The following is a 16,567-nucleotide window of genomic DNA, read 5'->3' as shown; positions in this document are numbered from 1 at the left end:
GGAGGCGGGCGGCTTCGTCCGTTCGGCGACAGAGGAAGGAGGAGTCGAACGGGAGAGTCTTCGACGCAGAGAAGACCCGAGGAAGAAGTATTGGGTCGTGCGAGAGAGGAAGTAGACGGGAGCGGGAGCGAGCGGAGGATTTCGGTCCGTGAAGGTGTACGAGATCGAGTGTGAGAAGAAACAGGGTGTCGAATCGTGCTGAGCGCCCTGGGAAGAAGCCAGCGTTCCCCTTTTAGAATTGGAGCGGGGCCAAATTTAATCGAAGAAGCCGTTATGCTAAAACTTTGGAGGGGACTTAATTGGTTTCCGTTGATCAAGCTGATTCAAAAGTAAAGTTTTTAACTTTCAATTAAAATGAGATTAAATGCCTATTTGAAACTTAAAAAATTAAAATTCAAAATTGTTTAACCTATGTTCAGCCTGAGTCCAGTCCAAATTGAACCTGGGTTGAGTTCGGGCCTGCGGCTCGCTAAAAAAAAAAAGTGCATCGATTTTCGTGCCATTTGTGCGCACGTGTAACCCTAGCAATATGAGTGTCTTTCCTGACTAAAGTTGACGTTCCGGGCGCGTCTGTGCGGTTTGTTTCGTCATCCGGGGTCATCCGGACGAGTTCGTTGACGAGCGAGTCGATTCAAGTCAAAATCGTGTGTGTTGCAGTGAGTGCGTGAATTGTGGCATTCGCGAGTAATCGAGTCACAAAGGGTTCACCTAAGACTGTTTGATCCTGTAGGAACTCATTTTCAGGTCCTCTACATGTTGGTCCTTAGCCCTTGCAACTAGGAGTTAAGTGCTTGGAACCACTCCTGCGAGTTCTTCACAAAATGAGTCAAGAAGTGGTTTGAAGTTCTACGGGAGATGGGATCCATTACTAGTCTATTAAGATGGTCAATAAGGAACTCCTAAGGCTAGATTTTGGGTTTTGGGAGTAGGAAACTAAGACCTCAATAAAAATGAGGTCAACAATATTATGTTATTGTTGTTAAATTGGAGTCCACATGCAACAAATTCTTTGGCAAACCATTGTAGTTTATTTTTGTTGTAGTTACATCGTGCCTCACTTCAAATCTCATTCTTCTTACTCTTACTGGCATTGGAGTGGACAATGGTAAAATAACCCTCTCATAAGCTCCGTTACTACCTACTCAAATCTCTAGGAAGAGTATTCTCCATAGGGCTTCCTCTATCAAAGAAGCCACTTTCTTGGGATGATGTAATTTTAACCATTAAAAGATGATTCACCCTTGAATTATGAAATGCAGCACACCTAAGTTTACACTTGCTAAGGGTTGCTAATATATCTTCACCGGGAGACCTGCCAGAAATTGATTTATTTTTCAAATTTGAATTGAGAATAACCTCCAAAAAAATATATCCATAGAGTTTGTCTATTTTATTTATGAAATAATGAAATTCTATCGGTGTTACAAACAATAATTTTTCTTGATTAAAGTTTATTCTCTTACCTTGGATTGTGGAATTTGAACAATCCCGAGCAAGGTTATGAGCCCTTCAAGTAGCAGATTTGGCTCCAATTTACATAGGCTGTTGGGACTATATATCTAGTTCTGTTAGGTTTATGGAGACTACCCAAGTCGATCAGATAACTGGGGACTAGCGACTTCAAAGACTACCTTCTCAAAGTCTCGAAAGACACCTTAACTATCAAGTTTCCAGATAAATGATTGAGTCATTCTTGTCCCTTTAAGTGGGTAAAATCTTCTAAATAACTTGAAATGCATAACATCATCATAGCTAAATCGGTGACATCGCTCCTTTTGCAATATTGTTGATCATGTTGCTTGCATTTTGACAAACAACTTCGATGAACACTCCTTGGTCACATCACTGACATTAAAGCATCAATATATGCCACCCACACTTAATAATGCTTCAATACTTCCAAGAAGCTCTCTTAGCGATCGAAGATAGGAGAATCAAGGAAACGCACCCTCGCATAAAGGAATATTAAGAACATCAAATTGGATTCTCCTTTGACAATTTGCTATCTGAATTTGGTTTGGAACCCCTCATAAATTGCAGTCTCAAGAGGATACCCCTGTTGAAGTCCACTAGGTGTCTATGGTTTAAATGGACCTTGACTAAGCCATTGTTTTTTAAGGGCTCCCACATAAAGAGGTGAACGACTCAATATATTTTTATGTCCTTATTATGATTTATTATTATCTTTTATCTTCACAATGCAACGTTGAATTTCTTTTATCTTTTCCAGAGTTGCACTTTGAACCCAAAAGGAAAATCAATCAATTTGTAAGGGTTCAATCTTCATCATCCCGAGTGAACTAATTACACTTCTATGTTAAAACTTATAGGAACCTAATAAGTCTTTGCTAGAATAGATTTTCTTAACAATGGTTGTCAAGAGTATATTGTGGAATAATCTTTCACTAGATTTTTACTCAGGTAGGGTGACAAACCAACTCATAAAAGGTCAGAACAATTCTTGTAGAATTCTATCTCATAGGCCTCGAATAAACTTACAAACTAATATGCTAGTTCTTGATATGAATTCAATCATTTATTGATGGAATTGATACAATTTCGCTTATTATTGACTGCGGTCTTTGAGTCTGATTCTGTGCAATGGCCTTGCAATACAGTGTCTCCAAATATCCTTCAGTTTTTTTTTTAGGGTGGACTATGGCCATTGGGTACGATAGTGTCTCCAAATATCTTTCATCTTGACTCCTTTTCCTTGTTAGGGTTGAGACATCGATCCGAAATGGACTGGATGAATCCTAGAAGGATTCGGTCTTCATAGCTCATCAACTTGTATCCGAAATGGACTGGATGAATCCTAGAAGGATTCGGTCTTCATAGCTCATCAACTTGGTAAAGTCAGAGTATCTCAACAAGCTGTAGTTTACTTTTGAAATTGATCATATCTACTAAGATAAGTTTCAAGTATCAATTCACAAGTGTGATCATCAAGTTAAAGAGTTTTCTGTTACCCTAACAATATTTATTTTCAACACCTGAGCTTTATATTATTTCTTACCCTCAAATACAAAGAAGTAAAGTTTCAAATTGATTATCAACAAAATGATGTAAATGATCCAAAACATTATCAACAAGCTCATTTAAACAAGAGGCATCCTAACAAGAGAAACATAACTGAATACTTAGGTTACCATTTCCACCTCTGATGCTTGAATGCATGTTGCTTAGATGGGATTTGGGTTGAACTTGCAACATATGCCACTGGCTTGCCAGGAAATGTTTGGCACTAGGGCAAATTCAATAAAAAATTTCGTGGGTGAACTTCCCACTATCACCTTATATGAATCTACAATGCCAGAACGAAATCTGGATTAAATTCATTGCACACAATTTTCCACCTTACCATTGAAGGCACAACACATGTGAGGGGACTCAATTAAATAATTGTTATGCAAATTTGCCATTGTTATACTAGGTTTCCTTGCAAGCGAACTGCCTGGGCAGAATACCACACACACGCTCAACGGATTGCTCCCGGTGGCCAGTCTGGGGGCCTGTTAGTTTATGGGTGTTAAACGAGGTGCTGATTGCTTCCAATTAGTATATATAATTTTTTTTTTTAATTATGGCAATGTGCTGTGGCACCTTTTAAAGGTGGTATGCTATTCCTACTTGGTAGACAGTATACTATTATCTAATTAGTAGAGGTGGTATAGCTATTTCTCAATGGTTCACAGGAGGAGGTAGTTCTTGAATGAGTACTTGAGGGTTGTCCATGTGGCTTGTACAAGTCACGAACTATGGTGACAGACTTAACTCTCAAAATCCTTATTGAGTTATTCTTTAGCTAAGTACGATGAGCTGACCAAAGCTTCTTACATGACAAGTCAAACACTGGAAAGTCGTGTAATTGTCTATGTCGGGGCATTTTATTAGTTATTTACCAGTGAACTAAAAATAAGAGGGGTGGTTGATATGTCCTTAAAAAGTTTTAGGCACTAGATTAATTAATCTCGACCATATGATTAAGTTTTCAAAGATTCATGTGTTCATGATCTTCGTGCAATATGACCAGACAGCATGATATTTATTCTGAAAATACATAAGATTACCTCATAACCCTTGAACGACCATTAGATCAAGCTTAAGGCAATCACATCATCTGGAAGCCTCAATTAGAATATATTGGTACTATTAAAATCATCTTTAGCACTAAACTCAAAGCCCAATTTCTTCATTTATTTGTTTTTAACTCAAAGGGGTGCGATGGTCTAATATAAAGCTTGAAGACAAAGTGTCTCAATCTGACGAAGAGTCAACATGCAACTCTATATTTTTTAAAAGAATAATACACCCTAATCAAAGGGTATTTTGCCTTTTAATGAAACGACTCTGAGTACCATACTGTCCCCCCTCTTTTATTTGGAGAAGGGCTTGTCGAGCATTTTTTTCCTTCTTAAAACCAACAAACTGGGTTGTGTAGAAATTAAGTCTCATTCACTTTATCAGAAAATACTCAGCGAGGCGTGCACACATTTTTCTTTGGGTTGTGTAGAAATTAAGTGAACTTTGAGTCTCATTCACTTTATCAAAAAATACTCAACGAGGCGTGTACACATTTTTCTTTGGGTTGTGTAGAAATTAAGTGATTGTTGTGAATGATATATCTAATCGAGTACTCTAAACTTAAAATTATTTTTTGGCACACAACAAATAGAATCACAAGGAATTATTTCTTTTAAATAAATGGGATTAGAACTGTGGACAAAAGTCATTTACATGACTAATGGACAAAAGTCATTTAAATGACTACGTGAAAGAACTTCGGCTGGGATTTGGAATCCAAGTCCTCTATTACTGTTTGTTTTGAATTTCATAAAGGAATGCATAATATGTTCTTAGCGGTCCGTTTGATTGAAGCAATTTTAAATATGACTTCGGATTTATGTTTCCAATCAGAATATTTGTTTAATGCTAGAAGATTGATTGCATGTAAGTTCTGTTTTTTTTAGAAGAGAGAGAACTCCCCTCAAATGGTCATTGGTTTTTAACAATACTTTCTGCGTCCACCTACGAATTGTCTAGTATATCAATTACTACTTTTTTTTGACAGTCGACAATAGTGAGTTGTTTAAGGCTGCAGAATCTCTTAAGAGTTGATTCTCCTTGCTTGATTTCGTGCGTCGATTAGATTTAATAGATTTTTTCCCATCTTATTTTCCTACAAAGGCGCCATTCTGCCGCTTGTTTCAAATATAACTGCTATATATGTACTGCATTTTTATTTTTTATTTTTGCTTGGATAAATAAATCGAATAGCTTAAGAAATTTTTTATTTTTGCTTGGATAAATAAATCGAATAGCTTAAGAATTTTGCTACGTTCACTTTGTAGGAAAACAACTCTTTCAAAGAAGGATGAAGTCTACTTAGGCTTCACATTTTACTGAGGTGCGAAACTTGTTTATGGATGAAGTATGCCAAAATGCATCCTATTTTTTAATTATTTTCAACTAAATTTATTTGTTATTATATGTTTTCCATAGCATGACTCAAAAATAAATACACAGTTCATTCAGAGGATGATGAAAGGATATTGATCACATTTACTGAGTGGATGACCATGAGTTAATTGAACTCTTATATGATAACTGATTTTTTATGTGATACGCTGTCGTAGGACAGCAATGTAAAATTGTAGCAAGCATTGATGGTGGTTGGAGTTGACCGTTGTCTTGTGATGTAGCTTGAATTGTACCCCCTTGTTGTTTACCCCCTTCCAGAAAACTTGCGGCATGCCACCAAAGTTGATATTTCCTACAATAATGTCATTCGATTATTTAGAAATAGGTGGTTTTATCATGATTTTAGATGTCAAAACAGTTTTTTTTTTAATTTTTGATTTTAATTTTTTTGAGGGGGGGCATTTTTTCTATTTAAACTTAATGCAAGTTTGTGAAAATTTTGCTGCTACAGTGCAATTACTGGGGGTTAATGATTAAATGGGATTTCTTGTTTCCATAGCTCTGCAATATATACTGTTAGGTAAAAAATAAATTTCATTTAACTGAATTTTAATTCAATTTTTGTTTAATCTCTTGATAAATAATTTCTCTCATTTAGTATAACTTGATTCGAATGTTGATTTTACATTCGTTAGATCCAAAAGTTATTTCTAGCTAAAATCATCAATGTTTATATTTTTATGTTGATTCAATTTAAAAATAAATTTATATTGTCAAAAGCCTATTTCATATATATTGTATATAAAAAAATATGACTACATGAATCTGGAAAAAAAACTATGGGTCTTAGAAGACTGCTTCGATATAGTCCCAAGTCGGAAACACGATGTCGTTTCTTTTGGTCGGAATTATGGGTTGATCGAATGGAAAGCTTAGTTGAGCGGAAGAATATGTGACATGTAAATTGGGGATATTCATTTGTAATCAACTCTCTCAACTAATTTTTGGATCCCTCACAAAGAAGGCCTAAAGCATCCCATTGAATATCTTTTCAATTCTTTGAAAAAAGCCCTGTTGAAATGAGAGGTGCTCGTCAAAATATGGTGATACAAAGATGACCTCTGCATAACTGTTCAAGTTCACCATAATGATAAGAGGGTCTCTATTGAGCACTCTCTTGAGAAGGTCGACTGAAGATTTCTTAGGCCATCGAACGTTTATTAGGCCACCGAATGACAGTGCCAATAGACCATTAAATGCCCCTCTTCAAGTAGTTATGAACACGAAATTGTGCCAACATCAGTTATGGATATTAAAGGGCCCTATAGTCAATTACAAATATAAAAATGTGTAATAATACTTTTAACGTCCTTATTTAAAAAGGGGTAAATGTGTAACTTTACTAGAAATCCCTTTGACCTATAAATAGGGGTTCGTTTCATAAAGAGGATTATTGAATTTATCCTCTCAGAATTTGTGTTATTGCATGTATAATTTCTCTCCCTTCCTCTCATCCGTTTAATGCTCTTTATCTTGGGCATGATTTAAAGGATATATTTGGATTCAATATCCTAAACGATGCGATCAGCATGGAATCATTCCGTCAAAATGAAGAGAAGCGCAGAATGGAGAAGGAACTCACTTGAGAGAAACCTCAAATATGGAGTTTGTAAAAGAATTTGCGCAAAAACAAACTCAGGAACTCCGAGAGCAGATTATAGGATAAATAAAAGCGTTGACCTGCACAATACTCGAGTGGAGATCACAAGCTCCTCAAGAAGTGAACTTGAACTCCAAAAAAGAGTTGAAAAATCCAAGTACAAGGATAGTGTTGGGTCTACATCGATGTTCAAACCCTTAATCAAGAAAGTCAAGATATACTGACGAACGGAGAATGCTTTCTCCTGGTAAACTTTCGACAGTGAACCTTAGAGAAGTTTAAAATTCCATCCTTGGAATGCTGTAAAGTACAAAGCGATCCAACCCATCACATAACATTCTTTGCGCTGGCTATATGCCTTTTCAAATTGTTTGATACACTGAAGTGTTGGTTATTCTATAACACACTGAGAGATTCGACTCTCAAGTGGTATAATGGCCTCACGACATGAGTTATTACCTCCATCAATGGGTTCAAGAAGTGTTCACGGTGCAGTTTGCTAGCGCTTAGATGCTCCATAATGACTCATAGCCATGTGGCACGTCAAGACGGGGCCAAGCGAGAGGATACGAGTGTATATCACCCGCTTTCAGAAAGAAATGCTGGAATAACGAAATTTAGTAGCACTTTTTGCTCTGAGGCAAGGCCAAGGAACGAATAATTAAAAATATTTTCTGAGCTTACGTCAACCCAACTGTTTGGTTGAACTCTTTGAGTTAATCAACCACCACATCTCAATAAAGGAGTATGTTCATCCACCTTACCAAGAAGGTGAACAATTCGACTGTCGTTCACAGCAAAAGGCTTGTAAGATGACGGATGGAGGCCGAAAGACGGTACATGACCCTAACATGGAGACACTCGGTTGTCTCGTGTCAATAAAGTTGTTGATATAAACTATCGAAGATGGAGTCGACCAAACGATTGATGGATAAAAAATCGAGAAACTCTGAAACCCACCCTATTGTGAGTTCGAATGATAGAATTAGTGGAAGTCATACAAGTTAAGTAATACTTAAAAAAGGATCCATCCAAAAAATGCTTCAAAAAGTTTCTCGAACAATAAAGTAAAAGATGAGAATGTGAGCCATGACTTCGGCCGGGACGATCCGAGAAGAAGTATAGAAGCCTAAGGAGGCAGGCTACCTTCGGGAGGCACAATAGCCAACATGAATTTCCATATAGTCGTGGTCCAAAAATTGAACGACAAGTAGAGAACGTACATGGATTTCACAAATCTTAACTCTGCCTGCCTGAATAATTGATAGACCTAATATATATATATTTTTATACATATTTTTATACCTCTTTTTGAGATATTGTGCTTTAATGAAGGGTATTTATGTATTTTTTTGCAGGTACAATCAAATGGATGAAAAATGATAAAAGAAGTGAAAAAAGGTCAAATTTAGAGTAAAAATGAAGAAATGTGCAAAAATGAACTGCGGCCCTTAAGTGCCCAAGTCTGACGCCTAAGCGTCAGAGGCTCCGCGTCTAAGCGCCAGGTACCCCGCGCTTAAGCGCCAGAAGTAGTTACTTGATTATTTAATTGGAGTGGATTTTTGAAGAGATGTTTGAAGCAACCCTTAATAAAAACGTGGGAAATAGCCCATGGACACGAAAATTCATTCAATTGGCTTATGATGAGATAACTTCTAGAAGATTCATTGAATGAAGACACCTTTTTGAAGAGACATCATGACACCCCTTGAATTTTTAGAAGAAAAGACTTAAATTTTCCATGAGGGAGGCCAGCTACCAATCAAACTTTACAGCCACCATCGTCGCTGCCGCCGCCGTCGCCACCACTGCAGCCGCCACCAACCACCTTTATTTTATTTTATTTTATTTTTATTCGAGTGTTAGTTTGTATTGTAAGAGAAGGAAGAGAATTCAAAGAAACTTCATGACATTTGGTGGAGATAATTTGAGATAAGAGTTTATCTTTGTGTCTACACTTGGTTTTAATTTAGATTTCTAGTTTGTGTGCATGATTTTTATTTTTAAACTCATGTGTGGTTGTGTTTTCTCCATAGATTCTGAGTAATTTTCTTTATCTTTTTCTTTAAAATGATAAGTGATTAAATATTTAAAGGAAGTTGTGTGAAGTGTTAGACTTTATTGTTGGAAGAAGTTGTGATGATTTGAAACCTTGCACTTCATTTACTTCTTGATTTGACTAATTAATATGTTAATAGCTGTTGTGAGAACATGTAAGATCCGAGATTGTATTGTCTCAGTCAACGAATGATTTGAATCACATATTGATTTCATGAATGAGAATGTAGTTCATAGGTTTGAGGGCAAATAAATAAGGAAATAAATTTTTAAAGGGTACAGAATTAGAGGACTTTAGAGTGACAAACTAAAACCCTTAATTTGATTTATAGTTTTAGATTTTGATACGAGATGTTAGCCCCTAAGTGGAGGGAGAAACGATAACTCTAGAGTGATAGCTAGTATCTTCCCTGCCTAGTCGGTCTTCAAAACTAATCAAATTATAGATTAGTCAATGTTCTTTATAACATCTCTAGTAAGGGTAAAGAATATTATTGCTCCTATTTGACACAACACATTTAACATACTTTCACAACAGAATTTCTATATTTATCACTGATTATCACTGATTCACTGATTCATAATAAGGAAAAAGTTATTTTTTTAATATTGTCTTTATCTTGCAAGTATTTTAGTTACGTTAATTGGTTGCTTACTTTATTTTCAATTATAAAAAAATATAAAAAGAATCAAAATTTCATTCATATTTTAACATCTTAAGTAAGAATATATTGCTAAGTAAAATTTTGTTATCTAAATTTAGTAATCCATGTGGGTTCGATATTCAAAACTTAATCAGGAAGTTCTATATTACTTGATAATAATACACATACTTGCATAGTATTCCATATTGAAATGTTATAACTGCATTTTTATTTGATTCATAGTGAAAGATTTACTTAGCTTTTTCTTTCGATCAAATTTTTTGCTTTGTTGCAAATTAAGAATAACTATTAAAGAAATTGATCATATAATCGCATACATTGCATTTTACATGTATATATATAGAAAATCCGGGATCAAGTTTTTGGCGCCGTTGCCGGGAAGGAGAAATATAATAGTAATTTGCAAAAAAATTTTCAAAAAAAGTTTTTAAAAAACAAATTTTTTAATAAGTCTTATTTAAACTTTAAGATTTATTTTAGGAATAATTTATTTTTCGTTTTTATATAAATTCTTGTTTTTTGTGTTTTTATTTTTCATTTTATTTTATTTTATGTGTTTTTTTAGTAATGTATGCGTAGTTCATGTTCCACATGACTTGTGTGTTACGATTCTGAATTAGAAAGAACTATTAAAAAAAATTAAAATTAAAAATTACAAAAAAAAAATTCAAGAAATGACAGATCAAAAGAATCAAAATGTTGAAGTGTTTAGATCTTTAAGAGATTATGTAAACCCTACGGTAGATGAACTTTATTGTATTATTCAAAAACCCGTTGTAGTGATTAATTAATTTGAGCTTAAACCTGTTATTATCCAAACTATATCAAATAATTAGTTTGGGGGAGCACCAACTGAAGATCCAAATTTACATCTTGCCAATTTTCTAAAATTATGTGCTACATTTAAATATGATGATATATCAGATGTTTCCATAAGACTTAGATTATTTCCTTTCTTGCTGAGGGATAAGGCTAAGATATGGTTACATTCGTTATCACCTAGATTTATCAAAATTTGGAGTGATTTAGTGCATAAATTTCTTGCTAAATATTTTCCACCATAAAAAAACTACGAAACTTAGAAATGATATTATATCTTTTTTATTAGTTTGAACGGGAATCTATTTATGAAGCATGAGAATGATTTAAAGAACTCTTAAGAAAGTGTCCACTCAATGCTATATAAGATTAGTTAATAATTCTAACTTTTTATAATGGATTAGCTGGATCTCTTAGATCTATTATCGATACCACTGCTAGTGGTTCATTGATGTCAAAACCATTTCAAGACGCTTATGCTTTAATTGAAGAGATGACTACAAATAATTTTCAATGGCCTTATGTAAGGGTAAATCTTAAGAAAGTAGCCAATATTCACGAAACTGATGCTTTTGCCATGCTAGCAAATCAAGTTGCAACAATTTCAAGGAAGTTAGACCAATTTGGATAGAATTTTTCTCAATTAATTCTATGATTGAAGAGAATTCATTAGGTCAAATGGTAGATTCTTAAGTATCATTAGAAACTTTGAATGTCATAAAGAATAAGCAGAACAACCCATATTCAAATTATTATAACCCAAGTTGGAAGAACCGTCCGATCTTCTACGAGCGGTAATAATCAGCAATGGGGGAACAATCGATCTTCTATGAGCGGTAATAATCAGCAATGGGGGAACAATCAAGTAAACCTATTGAGAAACTGAAATAACTAAGGGAATAATAATTATAGACCTACTTACCCTCGAGATTTTAACAGTAATCCACAATTTAAGAAGAAGTTGTCTATAGAAGAAGTGGTGTTACAAATGAGAAATCAATTACAAAGTCAAGGAGCTACAATTAGAAATATTGAGAATCAATTAGGACAAATAACAAATTCTTTAAGTAATATATCCCAACGAATACTTCCTAGTAATACAGAAATAAATTTGAAACACCGGAATAAAGAGCAAGTAAAAACCGTTCAACTCAGAAGTAGAAGAGAATTGGAAGGTAGAGTTCGAAAAGAGACTGAAGTTGAGAGAGAAGAGATTGAATAACCAAAAGTGGACGTTCCAAAAGGTTTAGAGAGACCTATTTCTCCACTTAAAATTGATTTGGAAAAACCACGACCTCCATTTACTCAGAGGCTTTGAGAACAAAGGTTGGATAAGTAATTTTCAAAATTTATGAAAATTTTTAAGAAGCTAACAATTAATGTTCTATTTGCTGAAGCTCTAGAACAAATGTCAAACTATGTGAAGTTTATGAAGGATATTCTTAACAGGAAAAAAAGTTTGAAGATAATGAAGCAGTTGCACTTAGTGAGGAGTGTTGTGCAGTAATTCAAATACTATAACTCAGAAAAAGCTTCCAAAAAAGCTTAAAGATTCTGATAGCTTCACAATTTCACGTGCAATAGGAGAGATTTTATGGGAAAGCTTTATGTGATTTAAGAGCAAGCATCAACCTTATGCCATTATCAATATTTAAAAGATTGGAATTTGGAGAAATAACCCCTATTACTATAACTCTAAAGTTAGCAGATCTTTCAATAACCTATCCTAAATGAATTATAGAAGATGTCCTAGTGAAAGTGGATCAAATTATCTTTCTTGTTGATTTCATACTGCTGGATATGGAGAAAGATAAGGAGATACCTATCATTTTGGGGAGATCTTTCCTAGCCACAGGAAGAGCAATGATAGATGTGCAAAAAAGAAAATTAACTATGCATATCAATGATCAAACACATATCAATGATCAAACAATTACATTACATTTAATATTTCTAAGTCAATGAAATACCCTATAAAAGATAAAGATGATGAATGCTATAGAATGAATGTTATAAGATACTTAGGTGAATGTCATTTCAAAATGACTTATGAAGAAAGATCGTAGATGAAAGAGTTGGAACACGACGAAGAAGAAAAATTAGATTAATATGAAGATTTATATAAGGAAGATTCAAACCACATTTGAGAAAGTTTTGAAGTTTTGGACACAACAGAAAAAGATATATTTTTTTTGTCCATCAATTGAAAAACATCCCGAGCTTGAGTTGAAGTTACTTCCTGAACATTTGAAGTATGCATTTTTAGGTGATTCCTCTATATAACCTGTCATAATTTCCTCAAAATTAACTACAGAAGGAGAAGAGAGTTTGATGAGAACTTTAAAGAGTTATAGGAAAATCTTTGGATGGACAATTGCTGATATACAAGGAATCAGTCATTCAATTTGTATGCATATAATTCATCTGGAAGAGAACTGCAAACCTAGGGCTGATCTTCAAAGGAGATTGAATAATATTATGAAAGAAGTTGTTAAGAAAGAAAATTTGAAGTGGTTAGATGCTGCCCTATTTCAGATAGTGCATGAGTTAGTCCAATTCATTGTGTTCCTAAGAAAGGAGGAGTGACTGTCACTTTGAATGAACATAATTAGTTAATCTCAACAAGAAAAGTAATAGGATGGCGAATATGTATTGATTATAGAAAATTAAACCTCACCACTAGGAAAGATCATTTTCCACAACCCTTTCTAGATGAGATGCTGGACAGACTAGCTGGGCATAAATATTTTTATTTTTTGGATGTATATACTGGTTATCACCAAATACAAATAGCTTCTGAGGATCAAGAGAAAACAACTCTTACCAGTCCTTATGATACATTTTTTTATAGAAGAATTCCCTTTGGTTTATGTAATGCGCCTGCTACATTTCAAAGATGCATGATGACTATTTTTTATGATTTAATAGAAAAGGGACTGAAGTTTTTATGGATTATTTTTCAGAGTTTGAAACTTCATTTGACTCATGTTTATAACATCTATCAAAAGTTCTTCAGCGTTGTGAAGAAACAAAGTTAGTCCTTAATTGGAAAAAAATGTCAATTTATGGTAGCAAGAGGAATGGGTTTAGGACATCAAATTTTAGAAAATGGTATGGAAGTAGACCCTGCAAAAATTCAAGTGATCACTAATTTACCTCACCCAACAAGTGTGAAGGAAATCACGAGTTTTTTAGGACATGTTGGATTCTACTTATGTTATATTAAAGACTTTTCAAAAATTGCTAAGCCTTTATGCCATTTACTTGAAAAAGATGTAATTTTTAATTTTGATAAAGAGTGCCTAATAGCTTTTAAAGGAAAACTAGTCACTGCACAAATTATTGTTTCACCAGATTGGGAAAAACATTTTGAATTAATGTGCGATGCTACTGATTATGCTATTGGAGCTGTTTTAGGATAAAACATGAAAAGATTTTCAAGGTTATCTACTATGCTAGTAGAACTCTTAATGAAACTCAAATTAATTATACCAAAACTGAGAAAGAGGAGAAAGAGTTAAAGAGTTATTAGCAGTAGTATATACTTATGATAAATTTAGATCATACTTAATTAGAACTAAATGTATAGTGCATATATAGTGCATACAAATCAATATGCTATTAAGTATTTAATGAAAAAGAAGAATGCAAAACCAAGATTGATAAGATGTGTTCTTCTTTGTTCTTCTTTGTGTTCTTCTTTTGCAAGAATTTGACTTTGAAATATTAGATAAGAAGGGAGCTAAGAATTAAATTGCTGATCATTTGTCCAGGCTTGAATTAGAAAAACCACTGAATGAAGAATTGTTCAATGTTAATGAACATTTTCCAGATGAAGAATTGTTCAATGTTAATGAGTGGTGTGTTCCATTGTATGCTGACATTGTGAACTTCATTCTTAGTGATATTATACCATATGAAATGACACACACAAAGAAGAGGAAATTTATATTTGAATATAAGACTTATTTTTGGGATGACCCATTTTTATATAAATAAGGAAAGTATCTTATGATTCGAAGATGTGTGCCTTTAGAAGAAACTTATGAAATTATCCAAAAAAGTCATAATTCTAATTTTGGGGGATATTAATTTTTTGATAAAACAACATACAAAATTTTATATTCTGGATTTTATTGGCCTACAATCTTTAGAGATGTAACACTTAAATTAAAACTTGTGATCGATGTCAACGAGTAGACAATATTTCTAGGAGAAATGAGATGCCCCTCAATTATGTGTTAGAAGTTGAGATATTTGATGTTTGGGGATTAGATTTCATGGGACCATTTATACCATTTATACCATCTTTTGATCGCTCAGAATTCTAAAGTAAAATGAAAAAAAAAAAAAAAACAAACCAAACTAAATCCACACAATTACAATATATATATATAATGTTCTAAAGTAGATAGAGAATTTAAAATCTTCAATTATTATGCCTCTTCTTCAGTGCTTTCTCCTCCTCTGATATCTTGCATAGATTGGTAATGAACATATAAGTTGTAGAAGGATCGGTACGGGAATTGATCTGTCAAATTTTCTTCGATCCACCCTTTTTCTTTAAACATTTGAGCTAATCCTGCTTCAAAAGTTCCAGTGTGATCAAAATTTTCTTTCATTCTCCAATCTAGGTGATCAAAAATGTATTTAAGATCACCTACTGCATTCATAATACTCTGAAGTTCCTTTTTAATTTTCTTCAATTTTTTTTTCAAAGCAAGCGAACTTCTAACTGTTTGTTGTATTAATAAAGTTGGAGCATGTAAAGATTGATCTATGATGGCTTCTAATACTTCATTTCCATTTCCACAATAATTATCATCTATAGGATTCACGGGATCCCAAGGTAATAAAGTCTTTTCGCAACTTTCATATGGAACTTGGGCTTGACTGCAAATCAAACAGATGGTAGATGGCTGCCCAAGTCCATAAATTGGTCCATTAGTAAGGATACCCATAATATATTTAAATATAATAAATCCAATATCAATGGGTTTTTCCATTTGAATGTAGTAATTTTAAAAAGCACATTCTTTGGTAACTCTACTAATTTTCATAGTAGTGAGTAATTTTGCAGCAATAAGGAAATGCCATTGCTTCGAAATTGGATTAAGTAATGAAGTGGAGAAACTAACATATCATTCATCTCGTATCTCCCACATATCACTTTCATCCGTCATAAGATTATACACGTCTTGCATCAAATCTCATGTAGGAATGAAATTTGTATAATGACAGATTGAAATGTTGTCTATCATGTATAATTTATTAATCCTTGCAAGAGTAAAGGGTGCAACCTTACCTCGTACAAAGACAACACCTTGAGTAATTTCATGTAAGTTTGCATAAAACTCTTTTACCACAGGTACGACAACCGCAAATGTAGTGTAACACAGAACTTCCCAACACCTTTGCAGAATGATTTTATCAATCGGACCAGTAGGATTGATTACTCTATGATTAACAAATCCTCTTTCCTTGATCAATCTCCTCTTCGTAATAACTTTATTGTATAATTGCTGCGCGTCAAAACTAATAGACTTTCTTTTGTTAAAAACTCCATACATCAAAGTATTTCTGGAATTAGAAGCCATGGAATCCGAAAATAGGAAGTTACTAGGCGTCCAAGGATGTTTCTAGGCCTTTTAAACTCATCCTGGCGGTTATTATGAAGTGAAATCGCGCAAAACCCTCCAAAAGTCGTCTAAAACCGTCCAACGACACTCAGCGCCGTCGACGCTCCCGATTGGCGCTGCCTGCGCTGATGTCCATTATCTAGGGCGTCGTATACGCCCATTCTAGCGCCATCGGCGCCATTGGCCAAAATAACAATTTTCATTTTTTTATTCAATTCAATTCCAAATATTCATCCTATAATAATATTTGACTTAATTTATAATAAATGCAATTGTGTAGGATTATTATCTACTAATATATAAGA

General features: G+C 33.9%; 1 protein-coding gene across 4 annotated transcripts in view; it reads left to right on the top strand.

The window, feature by feature from the left end:
* Positions 1–5,873, top strand: part of LOC110034003 (N-alpha-acetyltransferase 40) — a 35,792-nt gene extending 29,919 nt beyond the window's left edge. Inside the window, exons 8-9 of one of the 4 annotated variants that reach the window (XR_002295006.1) lie at positions 5,352–5,431; positions 5,527–5,873. Coding sequence is in view for 3 of the 4 variants with exons in the window: in XM_020738223.1 (XP_020593882.1) it covers positions 5,352–5,378 (27 nt within the window). In the remaining variant the exon portion in view is untranslated. The other 3 variants (XM_020738223.1, XM_020738222.1, XM_020738221.1) reach the window with 3 other exon arrangements.
* Positions 5,874–16,567: the final 10,694 nt, after the last annotated feature.

This window comes from Phalaenopsis equestris, unplaced genomic scaffold (genome assembly GCF_001263595.1).
Source record: "Phalaenopsis equestris unplaced genomic scaffold, ASM126359v1 Scaffold001323, whole genome shotgun sequence".
Lineage (NCBI taxonomy): Eukaryota > Viridiplantae > Streptophyta > Magnoliopsida > Asparagales > Orchidaceae > Phalaenopsis > Phalaenopsis equestris.
The sequence above is the reverse complement of the archived record's forward strand: the minus strand, read 5'-3'. Positions and strand labels throughout refer to the sequence as shown.